Raw genomic sequence first — 27,774 nt, forward strand, 5'->3', positions numbered from 1 at the left:
GGGGTGACATCTGTGCTTTCCTGTTATATATCAGGTAGCACAGTGGCTACTTAGGAGCTTCGCTCCTAAGGAGTCTAAAGCACTTAAGGAAAGGCCAGTTGCCGACACATACCTAACTGTGTAGAGGGGACCGAAAATGAGAAAGCAGATGAGTGTAGGCACTCTGAATCAATAGCCACGAAGGCCATTACGACTAGATGACCAAAGAGGACTTGGATGGGGTCCTGGCTGTTAGTTTCAAAATGGGCTTGGGACAATGGACAGTGTTAAGCCACGCCATTTCAGACAAACTATTGATGATGCAGAAACTAGTCTCCCTGGAGGCACACTGGCAGAATGGCCCCCCTGGAGCATGTGTACACCTTGAATGTGGCCTTGGGTTAACACAAGTACAGCCACAGGACAGGTACACAAGGGGGCAGAAAATGCTAGACATCACCCCCACCTCCGACTCCCAGAGATGAAGTCAGCATTCAAAAGGCTAAAAGTAACTATTGTGAGGGGGGACGGTGCCAAATATCTGAACCTAGACCCTGGAGAAAGGAGGAAGCATCAACAGGGACCACTCTCCTCACAGGAGACCTCTAGAGAAGCCCGTGGAGGTGTCAACCTCTAGCAAAGAGTGGAAGGATCCAAGCAAAGGTGGTGAATACATTATCTGGGCCCTCCAATAAACCACTGTATTCAGAACGGTTTGCGTTAGAAAGGATTCATCTCCCTTTGTCTCCCGAATTGTCTTCAGCCACTCTCTGGCAGAATGGATGGGCTTGCACTTATGCAAAGCGCAAAAGTTGTGGGAGTAAATCTCAAGGCAGAGTTTACGAGACAGGCTCAAACTGGGAATGTTGGAGTCATTCCAGATTTGGGGCCATGGATCCTTACTTTCCAATCTAAAAGCCCCAAGGACTGGTTTTGACCGGTCCTACCACAAGTGCTAGGGCAAGCTTCTGGACCGGTATCTTGACAGACTGACACATCCAAGTGGGCCTTAGTCACAGGTGGACTGGTTAGCGTTGGGGTTCTGGAGGATTGGGCAGTTTGCTTTCTACGCAGCAAAACTGTAAAATGTATGCTGAATATCACCATGAAGTCTCAACAAATTGGACTCCAAGCTGAGGGGACCAAGGCCCAGAAAAGATTGCCTTCTCGCCAAGCACCTGATCTCAAAAGAGATCAACAAGTTTGTCAACACCTTTACTACTCTTGAAATGGCTCAGTTTATAACAGTGTTCCCCTCGAGTATTGGTGGGAGGGTTGGGAATTGCAGGGGCGGTTTTCCCCACTGCTTCCAAGTTGGCTTTAACAGGTCCCAAGGCAGAAGCACTGCACTGCTGGGCACTGGACTCCTATTTCCAGAACACCTTCTCCAACAGCGATCAGGGTAGATGCAGCAGACTCTGAACACTATTACTGCAAGGAAATGTCATTTCAGCTGCTTCTGTTTCCCTGGTGGAAGGGCGTACAATGTTGTGGTCACAAAACTGGGGGGTGGGTGACTCAGAGGATGCATGGGTACTGTAGACAAAACATGACTTCCAGATAGAACGTTTTCACCACCCTGTCCAATTCTAGCCCCTCTAACCCGAATCATTTCTCGGGACAAGGGAGATGCTATACAAGGAAGGAACAAGTTACTTACCTGTAACTGTTGTTCTCCAGCATGGGTCTGGCATGGATTCACATGCTCATGAATATTCCCCGTCGTCAGGCTGGGAATCCTCAGTAAAGAAAAAAAAAAATCAGTATCAGTTTCGTTTCTGATCTGTCTTTCGTAGTAGTAACCAATCACTGATCTCTGCGTCATACTGACCACAGCCAATGACTGCCCTCTACCTAAGCCCCACCTCTGGCAGCCATCTTCAGATTTGGTAGCACGTGAAGTGGCAGTATGACCAAGTGAAGAGCCGCAGAGGGGTAGGCGGGAGGGTTCGCATGTGAATCCATGCCAGACCCATGCTGGAGAACAACAGTTACAGGTAAGTAACTTGTTCCTTCTCCAGCATGGGGTCTGGCATGGATTCACATGCTCATGAATAAAGAATACATAGCAGTACACACATGCACCACCACGGGAGGTGGCAAAGGCTCAACATTAAGCATTACATCAAACTCAACATTAAGCATCTTACCTCCTCACCAGGCTCACCTTAGGCGAACAGGTTGCGCAGCACTGCTTGGCCGACCCTGGACTCCTCCCTGGAATCCCGATCGACGCAGTAGAATTTCGTGAAGGTGTGCATCGACCTCCACGTAACAGCCCTGCAGATGTCCAGCAAGGGCACACCAGATAGGAACGCCGTGGTAGCTGCGATCGCTCTGGTGGAATGGGCTCTCGGAGGGCCAGGGAGCGGTCGGTTTGCCAACCGATGACAGTACATGATACAGCCGGAGAGCCATCTGGAAAAGGAAGCCTTCAAGAAAGCCTTCCCCTGATTGACAGGTCCAAAGTTCACAAAGAGTTGTGACGTCTTCCGAAAACACTTTGTGAGGTCCACGTAGAACTTCAGCGCTCTAGCCACATCCAGCGAGTGCAAAGTCCTTTCAGCCGGCGACGGGAAGAAAACAGGCAACACCAAGGGTTTGTTGAGGTGGAAGTCCGACGGCACCTTGGGCATGAAGGAGGGGTGCGTCCTGAGCACTACCCTCGTGTCGTGAAAAGTCAAGTACGGGGCCTTGCAGGAAAGGGCCTGGATCTCTCCCACCCGTCGTGCGGAGGTGATGGCCACAAGAAACACTGTTTTCCACGACAAGAACTTCAACGGAGCCGAGTGCAGAGGCTTAAACGGAGGTCCCATGAGCTTGGTCAGCACCACGTTGAGCTCCCACGCCGGGGCCAGAGCCTTCACCGGCGGGAACGATCTGAACAGTCCCTTCATGAACTCTTTCACCAGACGATGAGACCACAAAGACGTCCGCCCCGTGGTTCTGGTGTATCGGGAGATCGCAGCAAGATGAAGCTTGATGGACGCGTGCGCCAGTCCAGCTTTGGCCAGCGTCAGTAGGTACGGCAGTACTTGGGGAGCCGTAATCCGTAGAGGGTTAATCTTCTGTGCGTGGCACCAGACAGAGAACCTCTTCCATTTGTGTCCGTAGCATTTAAGAGTTGAGGACGCCCTGGCCTTTGCAAGAACCTCTATGCAGTCGGACGGTATGTCGTAACCTCCAAACTTTAACGCTGCAGGAGCCAGGCCTGCAAGCTCAGCGACTTCGGGTCATGGAGGATGGCGCCTCCTTCCCTGGAGAGAAGATCCGCGTTCACTGGCAGCTTGATTGACGGGGACGCTGACAAGTCCAGAAGGCCCGGGAACCATATCTGCCTCGGCCACGCAGGTGCGACGAGGATCATCCTGCACCGTGACCTCTTGAGCTGGTTGATGAGCCGGATCAGCAATGGCAATGGAGGGAACGCGTATAGAAACAGGCCCTCCCAGGGGAACAAGAAAGCATCGCCCATGCTCCTCAGCTGGGGAAACCTGCTGGCGAACCTCCGGCCCTTAGAGTTCGTCGCGAACAGATCGATATGGGGTGTGCCCCACCGTTGGAAGAGGCGGTCCACTAGATCCTGTCGTAGTTCCCACTCGTGGCACGAGCGCAGCTCCCTGCTGAGTAAGTCGCAATGGTGTTTTTTATCCCTGCCAGATGAAACGGCACCAGAAACATCCCTTGGGCGACGGCCCAATGCCACAGATCCTGCGCCTCCATGGACAGGGCTGGGGACCTGGTTCCGCCCCGTTTCCTGATGTAGAACATTTTGGTGGTGTTGTCGGTGAAGATCCTCACCACCTTGCCCTTGAGGGACGGAAGAAAGGACCCGAGGGCCCAAAACACTGCACGGAGCTCCAGGACGTTGATATGGAGGGACTTCTCCGTCGGGAGCCAAAGGCCTCTCTCGTGCAGATTTTCGGTGTGCGCTCCCCACCCTTCCAGGGAGGCAACCGTGGTCACTGTCTCCTGGTGGACGGGGGTCTGGAAGTCCATGCCCGCCGTCAGATGCACGCGGGTGCCCCACCACTGGATCCCTCGTCGGAAACTCTTGTCGAGTGTGATCCTCTCCTCGAAGCTGCCCGTCGTCTGGATCCAGCGCACGTCCAGGAACTCCTGCAACGGGCGCATCCAGAGCCTGCACAGGCGGATGAGGTAAACGCAAGAAGACATCATTCCGAGGATGGACCTCACTCTGGCCGCGTCCGCAACCAGCATCCGCTGCACCTTGCCCAAGATGGCCCTCGTCCTTTCCTCCGACGGAGAGGCCAGAAGCGACACTGTCGAGCTTCGCTCCCAGAAACAGTGCGTCTTGCGCGGGCACCAGGTGGGACTTGGCGTAGTTTATGGAGAATCCTCGCCGTGTGCTCCACGGCGAGCTCCTTAGTCTTCGCTCGGATGAGCCAGTCGCCCAGGTAGGGGTAGACGTGGATCCCCTCTTGGCGCAGCTGCGCTGCCACCGGGGCGAGGGACTTGGTGAACACCCTGGGTGCCAACCTCAGTCCAAAGGGAAGGGCTCTGAACTGGTAGTGACGCCCTTGGACCACGAACCTGAGAAACTTTCGGTGTCCCTTTAGGATGGGAATATGGAAGTAGGCATCCTCCAAATCCAACGACGACAGGAAATCGCCCTCCTCCAGCTGACCCAGGACGTGTTGGAGGGTGACCATCCGGAACTTCTGTGCCTTGATGAATTTGTTCAGTCGTCGTAGGTCCAGGATGGGACGCCATCCTCCCGTCTTCTTCACGAGGAAGTATCTTGAGTAAACTCCGGAGCCCCGAAGCCTCTTTGGGACGGGCTCGATGGCGCCCTTCTTGAGCATCGCCTTTACCTCCAAGAGAAGTTGAGGGACGTGATGTTCTTTCCTGGCCAAAGGGGGGACGCGCGGGCACCTCTTTAGAAACTCGAGCGCGTGACCCTGAGCTAGGGCGTCCAGCACCCAACGGTCGGTGGAGATGGACTCCCACACGCTGATGAAGCTCGCCAGCCGTCCTCCCACCGGGGTGCTTCGGTGGGGGACCGACCCCACGGCCGGTTCAGTCCTGCTTCGACGAGGCTTTGCCGTCTTGTCCTCCTTGGCGACGACGGCGGGGTCCGCCCGACTTGCCTCGTCCCCTGTAAGCTTCCTGCGACGACGAACGGGCTGCTTGACGGTAGGTGGAAAATCTGCCACCGGAACCTTTGGAGGCACCCCGTTTGCCTCCGCCGCTCCCAAAGGGCGGCCGTCGTTGCTGGAGAACCCCAAGAGCCCGGGCCGTCTCCGTGTCTGCCTTGATGGCTTTAAGGGAATCGTCCACTGTTTTCCCAAACAGGTTGTTTCCGTCGAACGGCATGTCCAAGACTCTGGTCTGCATGTCCTGACGGAAGTCAGTAGCCTTGAGCCATCCACGCCGCCTAAGGCACACGCCGTTGCCCAACTGGCGAAATCCAGTGTCAGCGATGTCCGTCGCAATCGTAATGGCGTGGTCCGACGCCACCTCTCCTTCCTGCAAGATCTCTAGGGCTTCCGCCCTCTTGTCCGGTAGGAAGTCCAGCAGGGGGGCCAGTTTGTACCACAACTCCCTGTCGTAGCGGGCTACAATAGCCAAGGCGTTGGCCGCCTTAATCGTCGTCGCTGCAGACGAGATGACTCTGCGTCCCATCGTATCTAATTTCTTTCCCTCGCCGTCCGGCGGGGAGGTTGACGTAGAGGCCGTGCCCCCCCCCCCCCCCGCTTTCTTCCTGGCCGCCGCGGAGACGACCGAGTCCGGGGTCGGCTGTGCCCGAAGGCACAAGGGGGCCGCGTCCGGGACCCGGTACTTCTCGTACCGATCTCTTCTAGCCAGTGTCGTGGATGGGTTCTTGAGGAGGGCGAGGCCCTCATCCCAAATATCGTCCAGTAGAGGTACAGAGAGGACCGTCTTCCTCTTGGCCTCGTGCCGTTGATAAAGGAAACCTTCCTTCTTCTCTTCCGGGCAGAGCTGGAAAAACTCGGATGCCCTGGCCATCATGGAGTGAAACGATCCAATCTCGTCGGGCGGGGAAGCCCGGGTGGGAGGTGACGACGGCAGATCCTCGTCGTCCGTACCAGTCACGGCCGTGTCAGTCCCCGTATCATCCCCACGAGTCGTGGACGGGGAGGAGGGCTGAACAGGGCGCGATGGCTGAAAAGGAGGTGGAGGATGAATCCTTCTTCTCTTAGGGGGAGGGCTCCCAGAAGGGCCTGGCTCCGGGTCCCCCATCGGGGAGCGGTTCCTCTGCTGGTGGTAACAGCAGTCTCGTCCTTATCTCCGAGCATAAGGACTGTATAGCCAACAAAATGGACGCCGAGTTGTCTTGCGGCACTGGTTGAGGGGAGTCCGACGGGCAGTCAGGGGCCCTGTCGGCACCCTCGACGTTATCGTCGTCTCCTACGTCGGGGTCCCTCCCGACGGGCTGGTCTTCTTCCACGCCAACGCCGTGGCTTAAGACTTCAATCAGCTCTTCCTCAGAGGTTGAGGCCGAATCCACGACGATCTCCTGCCCCCCCCCTTTTTCTTCTCCGTCGGAGGTTTTACGGGGGTCCTGTCGATGGGCATAAAAGAGGACTCCCTCCGCGGTGGCAGGGAGACTCTGAGCCCCGAGGTCGCCACCACTGGTGTAGCCTCCACAGGCTGAGCCAGGGCCGCCGCGACTGTCTCGATAGAGGCCTTGGCCGGATGGATTAAGGCTTTCACCACCTTAGGTGCGCTCACCACCTTCTCCTTGGGGGAGGGGGGGGATCGGGGGTCACTGCCTCGCTCCCCCTCCGATGGGGCCTTCGAGCTCGACCGGGGTCTCTCCAGGAGCTTCGCCGGGTGCTCAGCCTTCGTCTTACCCGAACCAGAGCGTTGGCTCGTGGTTGATGGCGCCGGGGAGGATGCGCCCTGCCTGGTGCCCGTAGAGCCCGACCGTTCGGCGCTCCCGGACTCGCGGTGCTTGGCCTTCTGTTGGACCCCAGTCGCCGGGGCGCCCTTAAAGGTCTTAGAAGACCGCTCGAACTTCTTCTCGCCTGACGGGCTCTTTCCTTCCAGCCAGTTGGCGAGACGTTGATGGCGGTCCTTCATGGTCCGCTCCGACATATTGCCGCAAAACGCACAGTCCTTCTCCACCTGCATCTTGTCCTCATGTAGGCAGTAAAGACAAAGGGAGTGTTCGTCCTCCTTAAAGACATTCTGAAGCTGGCATCCAGGGCAGACCCTGAACAGCTTTCCGGGCGTCGAGCTTCCCTTCTCCTGGGCCATGTCCGAGATGGGCCTGAGAAACTTCTGGAGTCCTCCAAAAGCGTGGCTCGACGAAATCTTCACCCTTGAGGGGCGTAGACGAATCCGACACGGTTCCCCGTTGATCGGATGAAGAAACGGTGGAGCTCGAGGCTCTTTTGACCGAAAAATAGAAGTTTTAGCACTAACGCTCGAGAGCAATAGCACGAGGATCCCAACACTTGAACACGCGGTACAAATCTGAAGAGGGCTGCCAGAGGCGGGGCTTGGGTAGAGGGCAGTCATTGGCTGTGGTCAGTATGACGCAGAGATCAGTTACTACTACGAAAGACAGATCAGAAACGAAACTGATACTGATTTTTTTTCTTTACCGAGGATTCCCAGCGTGACGACGGGGAATATTCATGAGCATGTGAATCCATGCTGGAGAAGTGGGGAAATAGACTAGAAAAAGGGCCATAGTCCAGACTACAGTACACCCCAATATGTGTTCCTGTGCAACCTGTTCCTCATTTACATGAAGGGAAAAAGTAAGACAAACAGTCAATAGCTGGGTGGTGTACTGTCAAGGCATTCTAAAGAAGGGAGGTTGGATGGCGCAACTAGAGCTGAAATTCCTCATGGTCAGTTCGCTTACCGCCAAGTAACTTACTGCTTCCGGGAAACAACCACTTCTGAAACGCTTTACAGCACAGTTTGTTTGAATGATAAACACTATTCACAGTTTTAATACATTTAAAATTGTGCATTTTAATACTTCGGGACTAATGTAAAAAGAGCTGAGGAAAATCCTTCTCTAAAAGAGAGCACTTCCATTTTAAACAAAACAAAAATTTTGAATTACACGATATCATGAATATACATTGAACAATCATTCTATTTTATAAGGCCCGAAGAAGCTCTCCAAGTGAAAGAGGTGTCAGCCAGATCCTTTAACTTTACTTGTTAAAATGAATCCAATTTCTGTACACTAGTCTAGAACATATTTATAGTAAACATAGGGATTTAAAATCTGGGATTCAGTGCTGCAGATCACAATTTTTATTACGAAGAGGTCTCAGATTACATAGGTGTCCCGTCAGGTCATAGCCAGCAACTTCTTCACTGGGACTATTAATATGCCAGCGCTAGGTCACAACCTGCCATCTACTCCCTGGTTTCCTCATTCTCTTAAGATGCCAAGCGGACACTTCCAGTATTCCCTCCCCTAAAAGGAGTTTCCTACAAGTGTAATAGGGAGATCAGAGGAGGACAAGCTGAAGGGCATACTGCTAAATTCCCTCATCACTCTGGTGCTTCCCTAAACTAAGGACACCAGCAGTGGTATTCTGTAGGGAGCAGGGTGTCACAACCGATAGCTACTTGGACAATATTATCATGTCTCAGGATCATTGGACCCACGTTTGTCGGGTGAAGTCGCCAGTATTCTTTCTCCGGAGACAGTTTCCATATCAACTGGCCGAAATGAGAACTGGTCCAAAGCCGAAGCTGCACACCTGGAGATTCCAGGTGGACTTCCGTAAAAAACATAGAAGTAGCTCGCAGAGCAAACTGGAGGACGCCAAACACTGAAGCATGCAGTAAAAATCTGAGATGGCTGCCACAGGAGGGGTTTAGGGAGGGTGGCAGTCATTAGAAGGTGGGCAGTATGACCCAGAGGACAGCAATTGGTTTAAAGGAGAAAGACCGTTTGTAAGTGAAAGTGAAACTAGGGGAATCCAGACGTGGACCCCTTGATCACTATTCTTAGAGAGACACAGCTCCACCCTACTGATGAGGTCAGACCGAACCATGTGTCTGGGGTTGCTGTTGGTACTCTTGTTCAGAGGAGAATTGCCTAGCATTTCGGTGCTGGGCTGCCCCAGGGCAGGACAAAGACCGATGGTTTGGGATATTTCTTCCCTGTGAAAGAATAGTGAGCTGGGATATTTCTTCTCTGTGAAAGAATAGTTAGCTATAGACTCTGGGTAAGTCTCTCGTAAACTAATGTCTGGCAGAGGGACTCCAGGACCCCACTTGTTAATTGGCATCATGAAGCAAGACAGACAACAGATTCAGACTTCAAAATAAAACACTAACTTAAATGTCAGGAAGGAAAAAGGCCTAACTTGCCCTATGCTAAGGTGGGACTTCCCTACATAAATGAAACTAAGGAGTTCAACTTAAGAATCTGTGTCAAAAATCTATACTTGCCCTCACAACTAAATGTGTAGGGATGTCAGCAACTAGAAAACAATGTTCACAGTTCTGAACTTCTTCCAGCTTGCTTTCAGCTCCCTTCCCCAACTGTAAAACAGTTCCACAAAAGTCTCAAAATTACCTTCCTTGGATCTAGTTTAAGCCAATACTCGGGTTCCCATCCCCAAATTCTAAGCAACACAGTTCACAAGAGAACCTGGAGACTCAGTCCTCAGGTCAGCAAATGTCTCAAACATTGCAAGGGTTTTCTTCCCCAAGACTGTTTTGTGTCTCCCTATTTTTAATGTCCACAGTTCAGTTACTTCTGCTTTCAAATGTACGTTCCTGTAGTTTGCAGCTTTCACACAAGTTGGTATCAATATTTCTCCGTTTAAAGTTCCATTTTAAAACAAGCTTCAGTATGTTATGTTTCGCTTAATCTTTAAAGTTACATTCACTTCAGAACTCTACATACAGTGGCTTTGAGGATAGCTCTGGGGAGGATAGCTATGGGGTAATGCATTTGTCGTGGAAGCAAGACAACGCATAGAAACACAGGTTTGAATCCTGGTCTGGTGCTTAAAAACTGGTCTATGGCATTAAGCACGTTTACAAAAGAACAATTATAAAATTGAGGTCCCATTCCCTTTTGGATTCAACATGTAATCATTCTCATTCTGTTTGCAAAGTTTTAATTCAGTTCGGTATTTAGTAGCTATGGGTTTTGCTCATGTCTCATTTTCACTTTCATCTGTTAATAGATTGTCGTTTAAATGTATTGCCCAGTGCTCAGAGACCTTCGAAAATGTGTTTCCTTACACATGCGACCACTCTGATACAAAGTATTCCTTAATAATAGAGTTCAAACACTCAAACGGGTTTCTCATTCGTCAGGAAAAAAAAAAATCACTGGTCGCTTTAAAAGTTCTTCCAGTAGCACGGATCACACAGCCTTCTGCTTTTGATGACAGGGTTCCAGCTCCTGCCCGAGGCACTCAACACAGGGGAACAAGCACCTCGAACATAAAGGGAAAGGGACAGCCTTCCCACACGGCTCTCTTCACCACGTTCAGTCCGCTCCATGAAGCCCCAGCTTCCATGCCACACTTCCATAGACTGCCTCTCTGCAGTCCTCAGCGTCTCGGCATCCTGCTTCGATAAGGAGCCCTGCTGCTTGCACCATCCTCCCTGCTACTTCTACCGTCACTCTCTCCCCTGCTGGGCTGGTCTCCTCTTATACACCTGCAGCCACTTGACAGGCTGCAGGTGTGGATGTCCAATTAGCCCTGCCTGACAACAAAGGAACATGCCAGCTCTTGCAGACATCTTCCTCGTCCCAGTACCAGAGTGTAGTCTTCATTGCTCTTAGTTGCCTCTCCTTCATCCCAGCATTGTCAAGGGTCATATGTGAAGAAATGAGGGGAAATGGCGTATAAAAGCCCATGAAGGTAGGTGGGGGGGGGGCTCACTTAGTTGCCAATAGGGAAAGGGGATACCATGTCTCACCCAAAGACCCTCCCAGGTGATCCTACCTCGCTTTACTGCCCCCAGGGTTGGGATCCAAGGGTGATGACCTTTCCTTGAACACCTGCAGAGGATCAAAGGGGGTTAGGAGTGATAATACGCTCAGGTTTCTCACAGATGGCATTTACCTTACTTGAATGATACAAGCCTTGGTGTATATAAAGACCTTTTTTTTTTACATAACGCCAAGTGTGTACGCGTTTCCTTGAACTAAGTATATGCTCAGAGTTCTGTCTGCCTCAATCTGGCTGCTCGTCCACGGCTACCAAACCTTAGTTCAGGCTAAACCTAAAGGGTGCAACCCAGTTCATCCATGGTGTGCCTTCTGAAGTTTCATCACAGACAGGACTTTGGCACAACCCTCCAAAACTTACATTTACAAAGCTTGTCCCAGTTAGATGGGACAAATGGAAGTGATTTAAATGCAAACAAGCTCTTTCAAGGCAGCTATCCCAACCTCTTAGAAATGATTAGGACATTGATGGCCGGTTGAGGCGATCATAGATTAATTTGGCTGGATGGCCCAATTAAAATGGCCATCTTCCCAAAATTGCTTCATTACTTTCAAGCACTCCCAGGGAGTATCCGTCCCATTTTCTTAGACAGAGCTACATTTACCTATATATGGAAGGTCTTGCTACACACACACACTCCTCTTCTGAGTCTCCAGCTATGGTATACCAGGGGAATGGGTACCAACAATTAAGGCACTGGCCATAAAAAAGGAAATACGGGCCGCTGCAACGTGCCCTTTGAATTTTGAAAAATGTTCACTGGGGCATAATCACCTGGTTGTATAGAACCCTAATGGTGCATGAGGGATTACCACCTTGTGTGTACAAATGACAATATGGGAACTGATTGGACTTTGACGTGCATTCTGAACATGCCGATCAGCTTCTTGCAAGGGGGTATCGGACTCCTGACCACCTCAAAACGCTTTGCCTGGATGTTTCGGGCCTGTGTTGATGGGCCACCTTTTTGCAAATCCGGTGTTCATGCTCCAAGCTGAACAATTACTGGAGAGGGGAAAATAGCGCTTGTGCTCCCTTCGACACCTGAATTGGGCCAATGTCTGCAGGAAGGAGACATTTAGGGATATGTGAATGGTTTATAAACTGCCTATTCCAGTTAGTTTGGTTATCACTTATGACTGGATAACACAATTTGCTGCATACCTTTACCAGTGGTTCACCGAGGTCTGCTTAATGCTAGTCTGTTAAAAACTGACATTACAGGGCTTGCTTTTTTACCCCCTCAACCGGATCTCAGACTAGGAATAGGTCAAGAAGGCAAACAAACACGTCCATCTCAACTGAGGGCTTTGGGTTAGTTTGACCTATTGTGCTCTTCATGACATTTATTGAAATTACTGATACCCATTTTTCCCCCCCACAGTATTGTGTTGACCTGGGATTTTGCATATGTAAAAATGTAATTCAATGGTACAGCTTGATGACTTTCATACACAGTTTAAACACATTTTGAATATAAAGACAGTTTACATCATGAAATTCATGCTTTGGCTATGGTAATTTGGTCTTTCAAATACAGGTTCTAAACATATTGTACACCATAAGACCAGAACTATTTCTCTTGCTGCATCATATGTTTTTCTGAATGTCACTAAAATTGTTTTTTAAACAAAACCAACCAGAAAAAAAACATATCTACCTTCCTGAAGCAGATTCCTTTACCCATTCACAAAAGCAATGTTTAAAAATGACAAATGTCAATTTTCTCTCCAATAGAGAGAAATTAGTGAGTCTTGTACGTCACTTTGAGGAAAAACGACCCACTTAAATTTCTCACGAGGAGAATTGCAGCCTTTTAATAGCTATGTACTTTAAGTAGGCTATTTAAAGATTGAACGATCAGGCAAGGGAAACCAAAACAGCAATGTATACTCTGCAAGCATGTAATCACCCACCTACTCGCACTAAACTCATTTTAGAATAAACACTGTACATTTCACTGAAAGGCAGTTGCCTCGGGTATATTTGCACACCATCTCCCTTGTAAATGAATTCCCTACCTTCCTGTTAAAGTGAATGATATGTTCCCAGTCTGCAGCCAGAAGTCTACAACTCGTCCTTCACCATTGTGACTACTCACCATTGTGACTACTCGCCTGTATGCCAGAGCTTTTAATATTCAGTCACTGATTTTGACCCACACATTTTAGAACATTATTCTTGGCCATCCGAAACAGATTAAAACCCTTCAATAATTTAGCAGATCTAATGCGACTGCCAGTCGCTTTACTTGCGTGAGAGCCCTCATTGTACTTCTGCCACACATAACCACCTTGCCACATCCCAAACACTGAATCCAGTGATTCACAGCCACTTACTGTCCCATCCCCCACACAAACCCAAGAAAGGCACAAGTCTACCTCTTGCCTCCCACAATACAAGGCGCAATATTGAGAAACACAGCCCCCCCCCTACTAGATCAAAAACAACTGTGCCAACTGCTTAACCCCACCCAACCCCAAAATCAATAGTTCCCCCTAAATTCCACCAGAACACATGCATGCACACTCACTGCTCACCCACTCCTCCAAGAGGTGCTTTCCAATAAGGGCTCAATTGGTGGCCTCATAAAACAGAGCATCTGCTCTCCCCTAGAGAAAGGTGGGTTACACCTGTGAGATGGGAAGTCCTCTATTGAAGGGGTATAATAGCCAATATAAAAATACAATTAGAAAAGCACCTTAAACCCCATTGGCCAGTGCATCAGGAATAAATCAAGATAGTCCAGTTTCAGAGCATCTAGGGTTTTCCGACATCCAACCTTCACCAGGGGCTTCTCGTGGAACGTACACCACAGCTACAAAAAGAGAAAAAACCTGTTATTGGCCGACAGCAGAACACATGAAAACTGACAACGGTACAATTGCAAACTTTTATTAATCACATTTCATCCCTCGCCTCAGTTATTGGCAAGGTCACAACCATCTCCAGTCTCATACGTCTTTGTTCTTGCAGACCTGCTAGCATGCTTCATTTCCCTTTACCAATCCTGCCATTCCCACACCTTGTAAACTGAGCCTTTCGCCATTATAATGTTAAATGCACTTTATGCTAGTTTTGCATTTTCAAATCTTTGGTTTTGGTCACTTAACATAAAATCCATAAAGTAAGTGGACTGCACAGCTTAACAGGCTGTTGTAGGATTAGAGAAAGTCAAACTCAGTTATAGGTCATTTACATTAGCAATACCATCAATTCTGAATATTCTAGAGGAAACAGTCAAGCCATCCATTTGAACTGATCCTAAACCAAGCGTGGGTCATGCTCAAAGACCATTATCATAAACACACAAGGAGATCTCCAATAGAGCAGCAGAATGCAGATCTCTTAGAATTGCCCAGTCAAAGTCGGCCCCAAGCCACAATGAAATGTGCCAGGACTTGAAGCAAGTTGTTAGGTATGAGAACACTCAGTCACCGAGTTCAATAAAGACAAATATGTCAAAAATTCTCAAAACCAATGCGAGACTGACCAACAGTTACAGGAACCGCTTTCCTGAACGAAATTGGAGGTCCAGGGTGTGCCACAATTCCAAGTGTCACACACTTAACGCATGGATAATTAATTGTATAATTGTTATTAGGGCTTTAACTGAAATCTAATATTTAAGGTTTGCAAGATGTGACAATCCCAAGGGGTTTACAAACTGTATGCTCCAGTGTGCAAACACAGAAGCTACTAGTGTAATAAACACATTGCAGGCATAGTACTGCTGTGGCTACGTTGAAGAGGTAGCCCAAGATGGGGGGGGGGGAAGAGGTGTCACACGACCTTTAGTCCATAAAAGCCTAATGTGGTTCTAAGGAGACTACCAACACCACCACATTAGTTTTCTTGAATATCAAATTCGTTTAACAAATACACAAAACGCAAGCAATCCCTACATTTATAAAATGTCGGCATTAGAATGGGTTGTCCCTTCCCCACCCCCTCATCCTGCATGTACACCCCACCACTACGTAAATGCAAGGAGCCATGTTCCATTCCAACCAAATTACGGCTATTTAATTAGTTTAACCCAGGTTTCCCAATTCTGAAAGAAAGTCACAAAAATGGCCAACTACCATACCACATTTTGGTCAGTTAAATTCAGTCACTTAATTTACAGCTTCTAGGGATCATAATAAATGTTTGCATTGCAAAAGTCATTCCACACCTACTTCACTTCATCTGCAACCACCGTGGCCTTCCGGCACTGGTCAGCTGACCACAGAATTGCTGGCAGGTTGGAAAAGCATTCCCTACCAATGGCTTTACTCAGGTCAGAATTCAGTCCACCTTCTCTTAAGACCTTCAACCTATGGAAGAAGCTGCCCCATTTATAGTAATATCTTAATCACCTTTATTAAAAAAAACAAACAAAAAACCCACACCACAGCAAAACGTCAGTCACAGGTTTAGATGAAAGAATGCAGACGGTATCAAGGTTTATTGATTTAAATTTGCCGTTCTCAGCTAGGACGCAATACCTGGTTCTCCCCACCGCATGGCCAAACACAATTGGATACGGATTGGATAAACAATAAAAAAGGCAAAAACATGCAAGACGCCATATTCTACGTGCTGGGATTCCTAGCTATGTTGCAAGGTTTCTTACACACCGATTTCGCTTCTGCTTAAAACCAATACCAACACTAGAGGTAGTAGGAGCAAGGAGTAAAGTAGATCGTGATAAGTGTGTTGGCAGATTGTGAAGGTCTAAAAACATAGTAACCATGAGCCATGAGCCATCTTCTATTGGATTGTGATCAACCCCAAGAGGAGTGATATATTTTAAAGTATTTTTATTGGCATTTATAAAGACTGAACTTTCCAATTGCAAACAGATCTGAAAGTAAAGGATCTTGCAATCAGCTACTGTATCAAATAGAAACAAAATGAGCAGGCCCACACGTGTACCTAAGCCTATCCCAAACAATTCTACATCATATCTCGTCATCTCAATGAGGTCACATCGTTGAGTTCCATCACCGAAGTTCACACAACCCTCGCCTACATGAAGTATTGTTTCATCACTCGTGGGATACTCTGTAGCAGTTCATAAGCCAGTGCCCACTCACATGTAATTATTGTTATTATTTATGCAATTTTTTAAGTCAGATTTTTGTTTTTTAAATTGATTGAATGTCCCAATGCATGAAGTAATTCATTTTTTTCATAGACGTGAGAAGACGTCCAAGTAGCTGCCAACATCAGGTTGCCTACCAATAGCACTTGCAGCGGACCTGCTTTTTAAAATGCACTGCCTGGGTTAATATAGTAGTCGACTAGGCCCAAGATGCACACTTGTATTGTACATGGTAAAGTACATTCCATCAAATCCTCAATTGTTTCAATTGTCCCAGTAGGATTTAAGCTTGGGACAGTGCCACCAACAGTGTAAGAAGGTTCCCGCTCCTCCATATCCTCCCCAATATAGCTCAGTCTCCACCACACCCCACTATCTAGATATAAATTTATAAGCAGTCTTCCCATGTTGTGCACATCAAGGACTTTCTCCAATTGCTCCACATTTTTATCCAGTTTTCCTCTGAAATAAAATTCCTTATGCCAGTGCTCTACATACAATGGGGTGGGGTGGAGGCATCATTTCCTTTTAATAAGGCCTTTCGCTTGTAGACTTTCAAATACTGTTTTTCAAACTGGGAATGATCCATACTCACAGATTCTACATTGTTTTTGTCCGTTGCAGTGTCTGAATTGCCAATAGGAAGAAGGTTCCCTCACTTATATCAAATACAATTCTGCATTCATCAAAGGCCCGACCTGGCTATTCTAGTATATCTGGGAGAGGAACTCACTATCCCCTGCCCTGCTAGGTGAATCTGGACCCACAAATGTAGTGAGATGGCATTTAGCTGCTGAGGCACCCCACACAAGTCTGGCAGCTCATACGTTGCTCTAGGTTTAAAGGTCTTTCGGTAACAAAATGTACTGTAATGGTTTTCCCACAACTGCCTCTTCTATTTTCCACGTTTTGTTCGATCTAGGGTCTACACATGCTCCAAAAAAAAAAAAAAAAGCCTCCGACTATAGAGACTTGATAGTATTTTGCTACACTAGGAAGGCCCAATCCCAGCGTAGATTTAGGTATGGAAATCGTATTGGCTGAAAAGAGTCTAACAGTTCAGACAGAATGTTCATCTCAACTGTGGCTATTCTGTCGAACTATGAATTTGCGTGAAGTATCCACCTCTTTAAGTCTGCTTCGATGCCGCTCCAGATTTTAGGGCAATTGGTCTGATCTAGGGAAACATTAGCTGGAGTAATCGCTATGCTTGGGTATTTAACGCTTCGCCATCTCATTTATATACATTCACACAGCACCCCATTTCTCATTCGCCAAGAGTCTAATATAACTAGCCAATGGAGAGTGGAAATGTGCAGCCTGCATTGACCATCAACCTACCTCAAGAAGCGGAATACAAAGATATCGCCCCTTTTATAAACTGCTTACCAAAGTTAAATATTTCCATCACTGCATTAAGAAAGCCATTCAACACAGCTTTTTCAGCACCAAATATCACCTTTTCAATCTACAGCTACAGACACCAAATTAATAATTGTCATGATATTATTCGCCACAAAGCCAGATTGCTTGGTTTATTTTTTCTAATCTAGGAGCAAGGACCTTCGTGTAAATCTTAACATCCATAGTGCGTACTCCTACCGTCCTATAGGAGGCCCACTCTTGCTCGTTACCCTCCTTGTAAATGACAAAATCTGACCTCTCCTATTGTGGGGGAATACTCTCCTTACAGAATTACATGTTCCATGTAATGGGGTGAGTAGTGTCTGGGAGTATGTTATGTAAAATAAGTCACTGGGAAGCCATCCATTCCTGAGGTTTAATCCACTTAAGGTTTTGATAACAAGCACTATTTCTTTTTATGGGTTTGCATTAAGCTTTTATTTTTGCTCAGCAGTAAGAGATGGGCAAGAGCATTGGTTTAAAAAAATCAAGGTCATTTGTTGATCGGGACTCAGTGTATAAATTTACTGCAAAATTGGCTGAATTTTTCTAGTTTATCCTTATCTAGGTGAAGGATTGCCCCATTTTCTTCCTTTCGGCTGATATAAGGGATGTTTTATTCAACTTCAGTTTGTAAGCCAGAATTCCATTTACGTTCTTGCCAAATTCATATTTAGTTCGTAAGAGGGCGAATTCAGCTTGATTGCCATTTAGTTAACCTGCGTGCAGACCTTTTGCACCTCGCAAAGTGCCATTCACGATCGAGTCTATACACCTTTCAGTCAATTTTGAAAGGGTTTCAATTTATGATCCTCATCAATCATTATGGCCTCTCCTTTAATTAAGAGGGCCTCTGTGTATGCTTTAAAGGCATCATCTCATATTTCTATTGAACTTGGTTTATAGGTCATCCTTTCAGCCATCTCTAGCTTGGTCTCTGGGCTTTTTAATAGTTCCTGGTTACATTTCAAAGAGCAGACTGTCTTTGCTGAGTACCCTAGTTGTAGCTCTATGGAGATCGGGGAGTGATCAGAAAAATCAGTGTTGCCCCATCACTGAATTGTGCAGAGTCTGTAGCAGGACATTTTCAATCAAAATTAATTTAGCTTACATTATATTCTAGGAGGGAATCAAATGTGTGGTCCCTTTCCCCACCATATTCACGAGTCTGGGAGCACCACCCCATTCAGGGTCTTTATTACTCACGTATAGACCCTTTGACACATCCCACTTATGACCTAGCACCAAGTGGCAGTACCCTGACAATTCTATTGGGCCTTCGGCAAACTTTACCAAGACCGAGATCGCTGCACATATATCATGGTTCTCTCTCTCATTTGGCCAATATGGGAGCGTCCATTTCTCCTATAATATAGATACCACCCCCTGTAACCCTCTTGCAATCATTGTAAAATTTAGCATAGGACCAATTAAGATTCCTACTCATATTTTTGACCTTTGATAAGGAGAATTTTTGCAATGGGAAATATTTTAACTGTAGTCTAGAGATAGCTCACTAGGAGGTGGGTCTCTTGAATGCAAACCAGATCAGCCTGCAAACTTTCAATCTCTAGAGTAATTGGGTTCTCTTATTAGAATCATTTATATCCCTCACACTGCAAGAGGCTAGCTCAAGTCATGCAGGTCGATAATTCATGAAAGTAGCTAATCTTCATTAACCTCATTTTGACCCATTAGCCCGGCTAGATTTGCTTGGTTGTCTGTGGTAATGAGTATGGGAGCTCCTCCCCTACTTTCCCCCTCCTGTATCCATACAGTTAACAAAAAGTTAAAGACAAAAAGGTCAGCCGTAAAAGCTGAGCAATTTTGCAAGTAGTGGGACCATTAGGGTCAAATGATCTCTTAAGTAGAGGCCTCCTGCATAGATGGAGCCTCTACCAATCAATGCCAACTGTCCCAGCCCTGGGCACTATTACCCTCATAACAGTTAACTAGCTTTTGTAAAAGTGCTCATCGTCCAGCCTACTACTTATCCAGAGTGTAGATTGGGATCTTAATGGTTTATAATTCAAACTCTTCTGGGTTGCAATGTCGGAGCTACTCAGGTCATCAGTTTTTACATGGTCATCTGGTCCATATCTACCAGACCTTGCTTGGAGCAGCATTCTCCGCCACCCTGTCTCCTCATAGGATCATAATATCACATGGTTGCACGTTAGAGGCCCACTCCTTGTGCTCTAGGGTTCTACACTTAGGGCGAGATCTCGCCCTATCAGGTGGCATGGGCACAGCCATTGCCTTTGGATTCAGATCCTGGGGGTGGCCCAGTGCAGGAGGATCACCTGGGTGGGGGAGCTTTAGGGAATGGGGGAGGTAACCGATGGTGAGACGCAGTATCCTCTTTCCCATGCCCATACCCCCATCCTATTTTATAGAATTCTCCAACGTCCCAACTCGCCAACCCCCAAACCGCCGCACACAAACACTGGGCCGAGGAAGAGGGTGACAGAGTAAAGGGACCAACACTTACATATCTCATTGGACATGTCCCGTGTATCCGGTCAGGCAAAGTCAGGCACTTCACCTTAATCACATACATCCGAGACCCATACACCCCCCCCCCATCCACACACAGATAAAAGGCAGAACAGACACACTGAGCAAGGTGAGACGAGAACGAGCAGATCTTCTGGGGCAAAGATGAACCCACTGGGGCAGGACGACCGATTGAGTGACCAGAGCGAAGGGAAGGAAAACCCTGAAGATCCCTGCAGGAGTTTGTTGCCCCTGGGAAACTGAAGGGGACACAGAGAAAGCCAAATCCCAGACAAGAAGCCTGCAATGTGTTTCAAGGACGCCAGTCACCCACCCCGGTGAATGACAGAGTTGGGGCAGCGAGGCGAAGCCTGTGGTATCAACCTTGACTTATGAATCAAAGCAGCAGATACAAGAAAGGAATTAACACAACCGGTGAGTTTAGCGAATGACATGAAAGGCCGGTTTGTGTCAAAGAAAGATTGAAGCCACAACAGCGCATCTCACAATTCAAGGTTGCGCGAATGTGGATGAGACGCAAAATAAAGCAAACCAGTGATAGTTATCATAATTGTGAAGCCAGTGATACAGAGTCGCGGAGGGGTCCAGCGAAAGGAAATAGCCCACTCTAAAGTGTCCACTAAATGTTTGCTGTCTTGTTGTAAAGCAGAAACGTGAACCACCTTTTGAAATGTGCAATGGTCAAGATTAACCCTGACGTAAGGGGAAGTTAAAAGGTGATTGCTGTGCTATGGAACTACCAATACCAAGAGACATTGGGGCAAATAATATTAAGGCAGAGCTGAAGTAAGATTCAAAGTGCTATGGTAAAAACCTTGTACATTCGAAAGTCTTCGACATCAGTTAATGGTCCCAGCCCGACTAAGGGAGGCCTGAAACATGAAATAAGTTTGGGGAAGGGAACCCCTGCAAGTGCCGTGATTACAAGGTCAAAGCCTGCCTGATCGAGATCTATGTTGAATCAGGTACTTTTTGGTTCAGAGGTCCGAGCACGACTGAAGGAGACCTACATGAACTTGAACTGTGAAAGAACTTTTGAAAAGCTGGAATAAGTGACTTTAACGTGGAAGGTCAAGCGGGCCTCGACCCATGTTTTGAACTACCTTTTTTTAATAACCTGAGCCAGAGTGTGTCACCCTGTTTACGGGGGCCACCTTACTCTGTGCTGTCCAATGTGGGGAGGAGCGCTAGCTCAGCCACCTTGGTCCTTTGTTATAACACTGACTTTCATTTGCATACACATTACCCTTTACACACTTTGTATGAGAGATAGGGCAGGCATTAGGTGTTGTTAGTATAGGCCATTCTGATTTGAAAGACTAGGAATTTTTTCTTTTGTGACTACTCCCATCATACCTATAGGGCAATGTAGGAGTTTTTCCAAACCCCAAGGTTTTGAAACTTGTGTCAGTGTGATACTTGTGACACCATGCCTCTCTTACAGAGTGCATCATTTTTTCAGCATTTCCCAATGTGCAAATCCATATGGCAGAGACCTTGGGATGATCAGTTATTGATTTGGCAGATCTTCCATTGCACTCCGAATTTCTGGCTTTAGGGTGTGCATCATGTCCTCATTTAGAGACACTAAGCCTTCCAGAAGATCCTTCTTGGCTAATACAGTTGTATCTTGTGTTGAATCCTACAGAGTCATCATTGATTCCTTGGTGATCTACTACCACATTGCCAGGGGACGGCACCCACTACCTGACCCAGAGGGTGGTATCGAGAGGGAGGATCATGTAGAAGGGGATGACTATCGGGAGGAAGTGATGACTCCACTAGGGGACACGGTATTCTGCTCTCTTCTGAAACTCAAACCTCTAAAATATCGATGGCATACTATCACGCCGTTTCTACCATTACACATAATGCTCACTTAAAAACTTATGGTTTTGATTTAAACAGAAATTTAAAGCAATACAACAAAATATATATATATATTTTTTAAACACAATCCTATGGACTCCAACTCCCATAAAACCTCAAGTACTGGGATGAGGAAGAGGGAAACAAAACAGTTAATGTGCCTCAAAAAGGAACACCAAACAAAAGGTGCAGACTAGTTGATGTGAAGGAAATCAGCTGTGCGGGACATTTAAAAATGGTGTGCCTTTTCAAGTCCGAAGTGAAGGTGAAGAGGAAGGCTGCAGAGCAAGCAAAGTAGAAGCAGAAACGAAGGCAAACACCCGAGAGCAGACTGTGCTGAAGGCGGCAGGTGCTTCCTACCGGAAAGGCAAGAGACCAGGAGAAGCACAGTAAGTACAGCAGGACAACCACTGGGGTGCCAGCAGCAGTGGAGAGGCGGTCAGGGACACGGTCGCACTGAAGAGCAGCAGTTCAAACGGCGGGTGGAAGAGAAGCCGAAAGTTGATCTGCAGAGGGGTCTGCAGAGAGGGAAATGCTCGGAGGACTTCCCCAAAGCCATACGCCACAGGTCAGAAATGCTCTGCCCAGGAGTATTGGGAGCCCTCGGGCATACCAACAGGTATACAGACAATTGAATACATCAACTATGTATATGTATGTGTAAATTCTGTTTTTCTATGCTTTGTCGATATGGGGACAACGGGAGTAAGAGTTGACATTAGCAATTGAACACTAATGAAGTTGAAAGGCAAGATCTGTAAAAATATTCATATAGGAGATGTAAATATGGGGAAGATTGGAACAAGTACTGCCACAAGCCAATCACTAACCATGAAGGTAAACAAAGCTTGAACAAGTCTCCATATATGAAATGTCAGTATGGGGAAAGTTGTAGTAAGTAGTATCGGGAGCAAATAAAGTATAAACAGTGAAAGAGTACAACTGTTATTTTTCAGTTCTCATTCTCTTTAAGTATAAGGAGACGGTTATAAGAAGACCTGGTGAAAGAAGTGCATCAAGCAGTGAGCCTTTGGGGGAAAGATGCCTGGCAGGAGAGTATACCAGGGGATATTCAAAGCTCAGGTGGGGGATTCTGGCAGGGGGGAGTAGACCAGGTAATCCATCTAAAGTATGTGAAAGGAAAATACATTGTGAAAAGGTTCCTGGCAGGAGAGTATTCCAGGAGACCATCTTTAAGAGGTTGTCGATTAAAGATTCGCCATCCTTTCAAAACACTGTCTCAAGGATGATGAAAGTTGTCTAAGCAACAGTGTTGTGTAAAGGAGACATATCTACTCTTAAGGAACCATGGTTTGGAAAAGAAATGTTTTCTCATCATCCTTAAGAAAAGTATTTAGTAGAAGAGACACTTTTGCCATCCTCTCAAACACCATTGATTGGAAAAGCCGTTATCATCCTTTGGAGGGTACTGTGTGAAAGATCCTTCTAACCTTAAAGAAACATTGTTTGAAAAGAACATTTTCAATATTCTACCTGGGACAGTTCAAGGGAAGGCAATCTTCCCCTGCATACAAGGATGGTCTTGTTGGATTTACATATTTGGTGTTTGCACACGTTTTGCTGAATCTAAAGCAGAGACATTTACCTTCCACATTGTGTTCATTTGGTGTCAAATACTTTTTTGACACAAGGACAGTTTGCCAAAGAGAGACAGACCGATCTTGAGTTTATTTCCTAGGCAGGGAAACTCTTCATGATAGGGACAGAAAGCCCTTCCTCCAAACCCTTTTATTTTAATAACATTTCTAATGTTGGAAACATTAGAAATGTTATTGTGTCCGCCTCTCATTTCTGACCCCTCACAATCTTGAGGGGCACTATTTAGCTCTGTATTTCCCTCTTTACTCCCCCCAGTCTCCTCCCCTCCAAGGCCTTTCACTCTGTTGCGGTTTTTGTTGGTGGCCAGAACTCTTATGGCATCTAAAAGAACAAAAGCCCTATTAATGGAGGCTTTGTCTTGATGTGGTGTAGCTTTATTGGAGGCTTGTAGTCAATTAACCAAAAAGAGGGTGGGGGTGGTTAACAGAACTCAAGTTGTCTGCTGAGGCAAATGTAGCAGGTTTCTTATCTTTCCTTGTGGGAGCCGCTATATATTCTTCAAATCCAATCCCCTCTGAACTTGCTACGTGGCTGAAAGGGTTCTTCATCGTGAGTAACCCAGACTTGGTCACCTCACATTTTGCCAGTGTCACTTTAATTTCAAGGACAGTTATTTTGGAGTGTGGTTGGGGCAGGATATACTCCTCAGCATCTGCAGCTTTACTCTGGAGCCATGCTCCGGTTACCCCTTTGTTCTCCCTTAGGTCTTCCACCGCCGCCACCAGGCCCTTCTCGGTCCTATTTTATCTGCCCTCATGCAATGTCTTTTCCCTTTATACGCGGTCATGCGCCATCATCCACCTCACCGGCTCACTGGTGAGTAATGAGCTTACGGTCATTGGTTCCCACCCCCTGGGTGCATTCGGTTGGCTGTGGCCACACACCACGCTCTGGTGCTGTACAGCCTCCCTGGTGCTGTACAGCCTCCCTGGTGCTGTACAGCCTCCCGCTGACAGAGGTTCCAGCCTCACAGGCCTTAGGAGCAGGCCTGAGGCAGGTCTCCGCTCTTTGCTATGCCCTTACTACAGTGTCCTTATGCCATCACAAGCCCACCGTCCCAGGCTGTGACTAGGTTCGGTGGAACCATTTGCATTTCAGGCAGGTTCCTCCCTTCCGTGGGTCACCAGGACATTGGACAGACACTGGCGCATCCTCTGGTGGGCTTTTTGCCTCGGGGGGGGGGGGGGGGGGGGGGGGGTTCATTCATTCTGCCCTTTTATCCGAGTCCAGAGGAGTAGTTATCCAACAGGAGCTTATTCTCATCACTCATCTCTCCATCAGAAGGTAAGTTTGCTTCATAGGCGAGAGAAAATGCCCTGGGCCAGCAAGAGGTCCATTGAATGGCGGCCATTACAGGCCCCACCCAGTAGGCAGAGTAAAGCATTTTGAAGAAGGTGTCCACAATTTGTCTCCTACAAGCATGGGGCACTTATGGAATTGATTGATGGCTGGTCACCAAATAAATTACTGTAATAGTGAAAGCACCTAATCACTTAAAAGAAATGTTGCAGGTTAATCTGTTATTTCAAAACCAATATTTTATTTGTATGAATGAGCAAATGTATTTGTACTGTACTTGATTAAAGGTTTATCAAACCAAAAGAAAAAAATAAAACCCTTTCCTTAAGAGATCTCAGAATCACAACAGCAAAGACTGCCTGTTCATATGTCAAGCAATCACACCCAGTGTCTTCCTACACCCGAGGTGATTCTCCCCAGAGTTCAGCAACTAAATTGTGGCAGAAGGCATTCCCAGCAGTCGTCACAGTTTAATCAACAGTAGCGATACCTTGCACAAGATATTTGCCTTGATGTAGCTTGTGCACAATTCCTTATTAACTACACAATTTTTTACAGTTTTCTTTGGAATTGTTTCACAGTTGTATCTGTGCAACCCCCACATAAGTTCCAGAGTGGATATCCCAGCCTTCGCTTGGTAGATCTTTAGGGCTTCTTTTACAGGTGTTTGCCACAGGAAAATGGGTATGGTCTCAATGTAATGAGGTTTCTTCTCTGCCCAGTTTATCTTAGCCTACCAGTGCCCAATTGAGGCAAATCACAAACCCAGGTATTCCTACGCACATAGATTCTTTATTCAAAAGAAACTGTTGGATCCTCTAATCTTAGGGCACCTTTGATTTCTCAAATCTACTTGCAGGCTGTGGTAATCACAAACCCCATTGAATGCCTAGTGCATAAAGTTTCCCAAATTATCCCTAAGAGGACCACAGCATCCTCTGCAAAGAGCAGCAATAGTATTGTTTGAGGAATCATCACAGTAGAACTTTGGTTAATATATAAACAGTGGTGGCCTTGTCAGGTAAGAATTGCGGTAGTAACACTGAGACTACACAACACTTATCCTCTTGGTATTAGGTAACCCATTTTTTGGTATAGGCCTGTACTACACAAGTTGGTAGTGTGACTGAGCAGCCAGGCCTATCTCAAGAGGGGTAAGTGTGAGCTTTAGCAATGAAAATTCGCAAATACAAGTAGGCAAGTAGTGATTGAACCGTTTTTAAAATGGGCAATATATGTAACAATCAAATATACATTTCCAGAATCAGCATAACTTTTTTTTTTCACACTTCCTACACCCGGAGGGGACTACATTCACAAGGACAGTAATGGCATTTAGATATCACTGGTACATTTTGCAGATTCTGAGGTTGCAGAAAGGAAAGGTTAAATGAAGGCAAATAGGTTAAACAGGTTCTCGGTATGGGAGTATACAAAAATCTTCCAATGAAGTCTAGACAAAACGGGTTTAAAACTTATTGCTGGGAAAGGTTATCACCTCTGGGGGACAGAAAATATCAAAGTCAATGGACGGAGTAGGCAGGGAGCCAGGACAGCGAAAGTCAATTGAAGCACAATCTAGGGAGCTGAGGCACTTCTTAGTTAATAAAAGTCTTGCACAACGTTCGACTTTCTGTAGAAAAATCACTGTAGGGTCACAAGCTGCTATTGTGGAAACCAGAGGTGAAATCAGCTCTGACAAAAGTAGCTACTACAAGTCTCAACTGAGAAGAGCAAATCTAAGGACACAGAAGTACCAAGTCTGAACAGTACCTCTGGTTTGAACAAGAGTGGTCCAGCTGACTTCTGTCCTGTTGCAGAGATGCAGGTCCCGGGTTCATGAGCCTCAGTCGTGGGGACAAGCGGGAGGACGTCTGGGGGGACTCTTGTGGCAGCAATTTGGAGGCCGGCGGCAGCTACAGGCTCTTTTTGGATCAGCAGCACTTCAGTTTCAGTGCATGGTTAACAGCACTACAGCGGATCTTGGATAACGGTTGGGCTTCCTTCAGTCTTGCACTCTGGTGAGGGGGACTCTAGCTCTGGTCATCCTCCTTCTGAAGGGTCCTTACGAGACTCCTGGTGCATCCGGCCGGATTGCAGACATGGACCTAGACTACGATTTCTCGACCCCTGGAACTCGGTTCCTGCAGCAGCAAAGTAGTACAGCCGACACTCGGGGAAGATTGTCTAATGGAGTTTGTCTCGGGGTTTGTTCGGCCCACTAACCCCAGGGAAGAAGTTGTCCCTTCCGGAGCTTCTCTTGTCGATCAGAAAAGAGTTTCAGCACAGCAGTAGGGCTTCACCGAGCAATTCAAAGGTCCAGGAGGATGCAGCAAACTTCGTCCACGGTTTCTTCGTCGGGTGTTCTTCCCAGTGTTCGACTCTGCCTTTAGTCCCAAAACCCTCGTCTTTTAAGCAGGTTTTCCCCCCCATTCATGCAAAGCCTAGGCTGTCACTCAAACAGCAGGGTGGCTTTCCTGAAAGGACAGCCAGCCAATCAGGATTGGGTGCATTCAGGCATTCCTACAGACAAAGGACAGGGGAGTTATGGGAACCTCCCTCACTCACCCAGAGGAGGGTTTCACGGCTGAAGCCCGCCAAAGGCAAAACAAACAAAGGGCTCAAACCTGGCTTGGCGTGCAGAGTAAAACCCAAGACAGACCTCAAACAGAAAATGGCGAATAAAAGACTACCATGGACATTTTTATAAAAATGGTCACCCATGGGTAGTATACTGCAGCTGAGGCTTCAGCCGGCGGTAGACAAGCACAATGGTAGGAAAATTAAACTACTGCCACTAATGTAGTGAGGGTTAACATAGGAGTAGGTAGGATCAGGTGCTACTAGGTAACCCCCCCCCCCAGCACTCCACATAAGATGGGTTGTGCCGGACCTTCCAAAGAGAAAAAGTCAATTTCACTTTACTATTCTGGGTAGTTCACACAAGAAAACGTATTTAAACCTTATTAGAAATCTAAAGGATTTCTCTGTGCCACCGTAGTGAACGTGCTGTGTGTCACCATGCAAAAAAATAGATGGCTATGGAGTTTGTCAGAC

At 47.1% G+C, this 27,774-nt stretch overlaps 1 protein-coding gene across 1 annotated transcript in view; it reads right to left on the reverse strand.

Annotated features, from left to right (window-relative positions):
- The window catches only part of LOC138513720 (aldo-keto reductase family 1 member B1-like), a 332,321-nt gene that overhangs the window by 265,042 nt on the left and 39,505 nt on the right, over positions 1–27,774 (reverse strand). Inside the window, exon 3 of the mRNA XM_069628798.1 lies at positions 13,621–13,737. Within this exon, the coding sequence (XP_069484899.1) occupies positions 13,621–13,737 (117 nt within the window). The remainder of the gene's footprint in view (positions 1–13,620; positions 13,738–27,774) is intronic.

The sequence above is a fragment of the Ambystoma mexicanum genome, chromosome 12, assembly GCF_040938575.1.
Source record: "Ambystoma mexicanum isolate Mex_15411 chromosome 12, UKY_AmexF1_1, whole genome shotgun sequence".
Taxonomy (NCBI): domain Eukaryota; kingdom Metazoa; phylum Chordata; class Amphibia; order Caudata; family Ambystomatidae; genus Ambystoma; species Ambystoma mexicanum.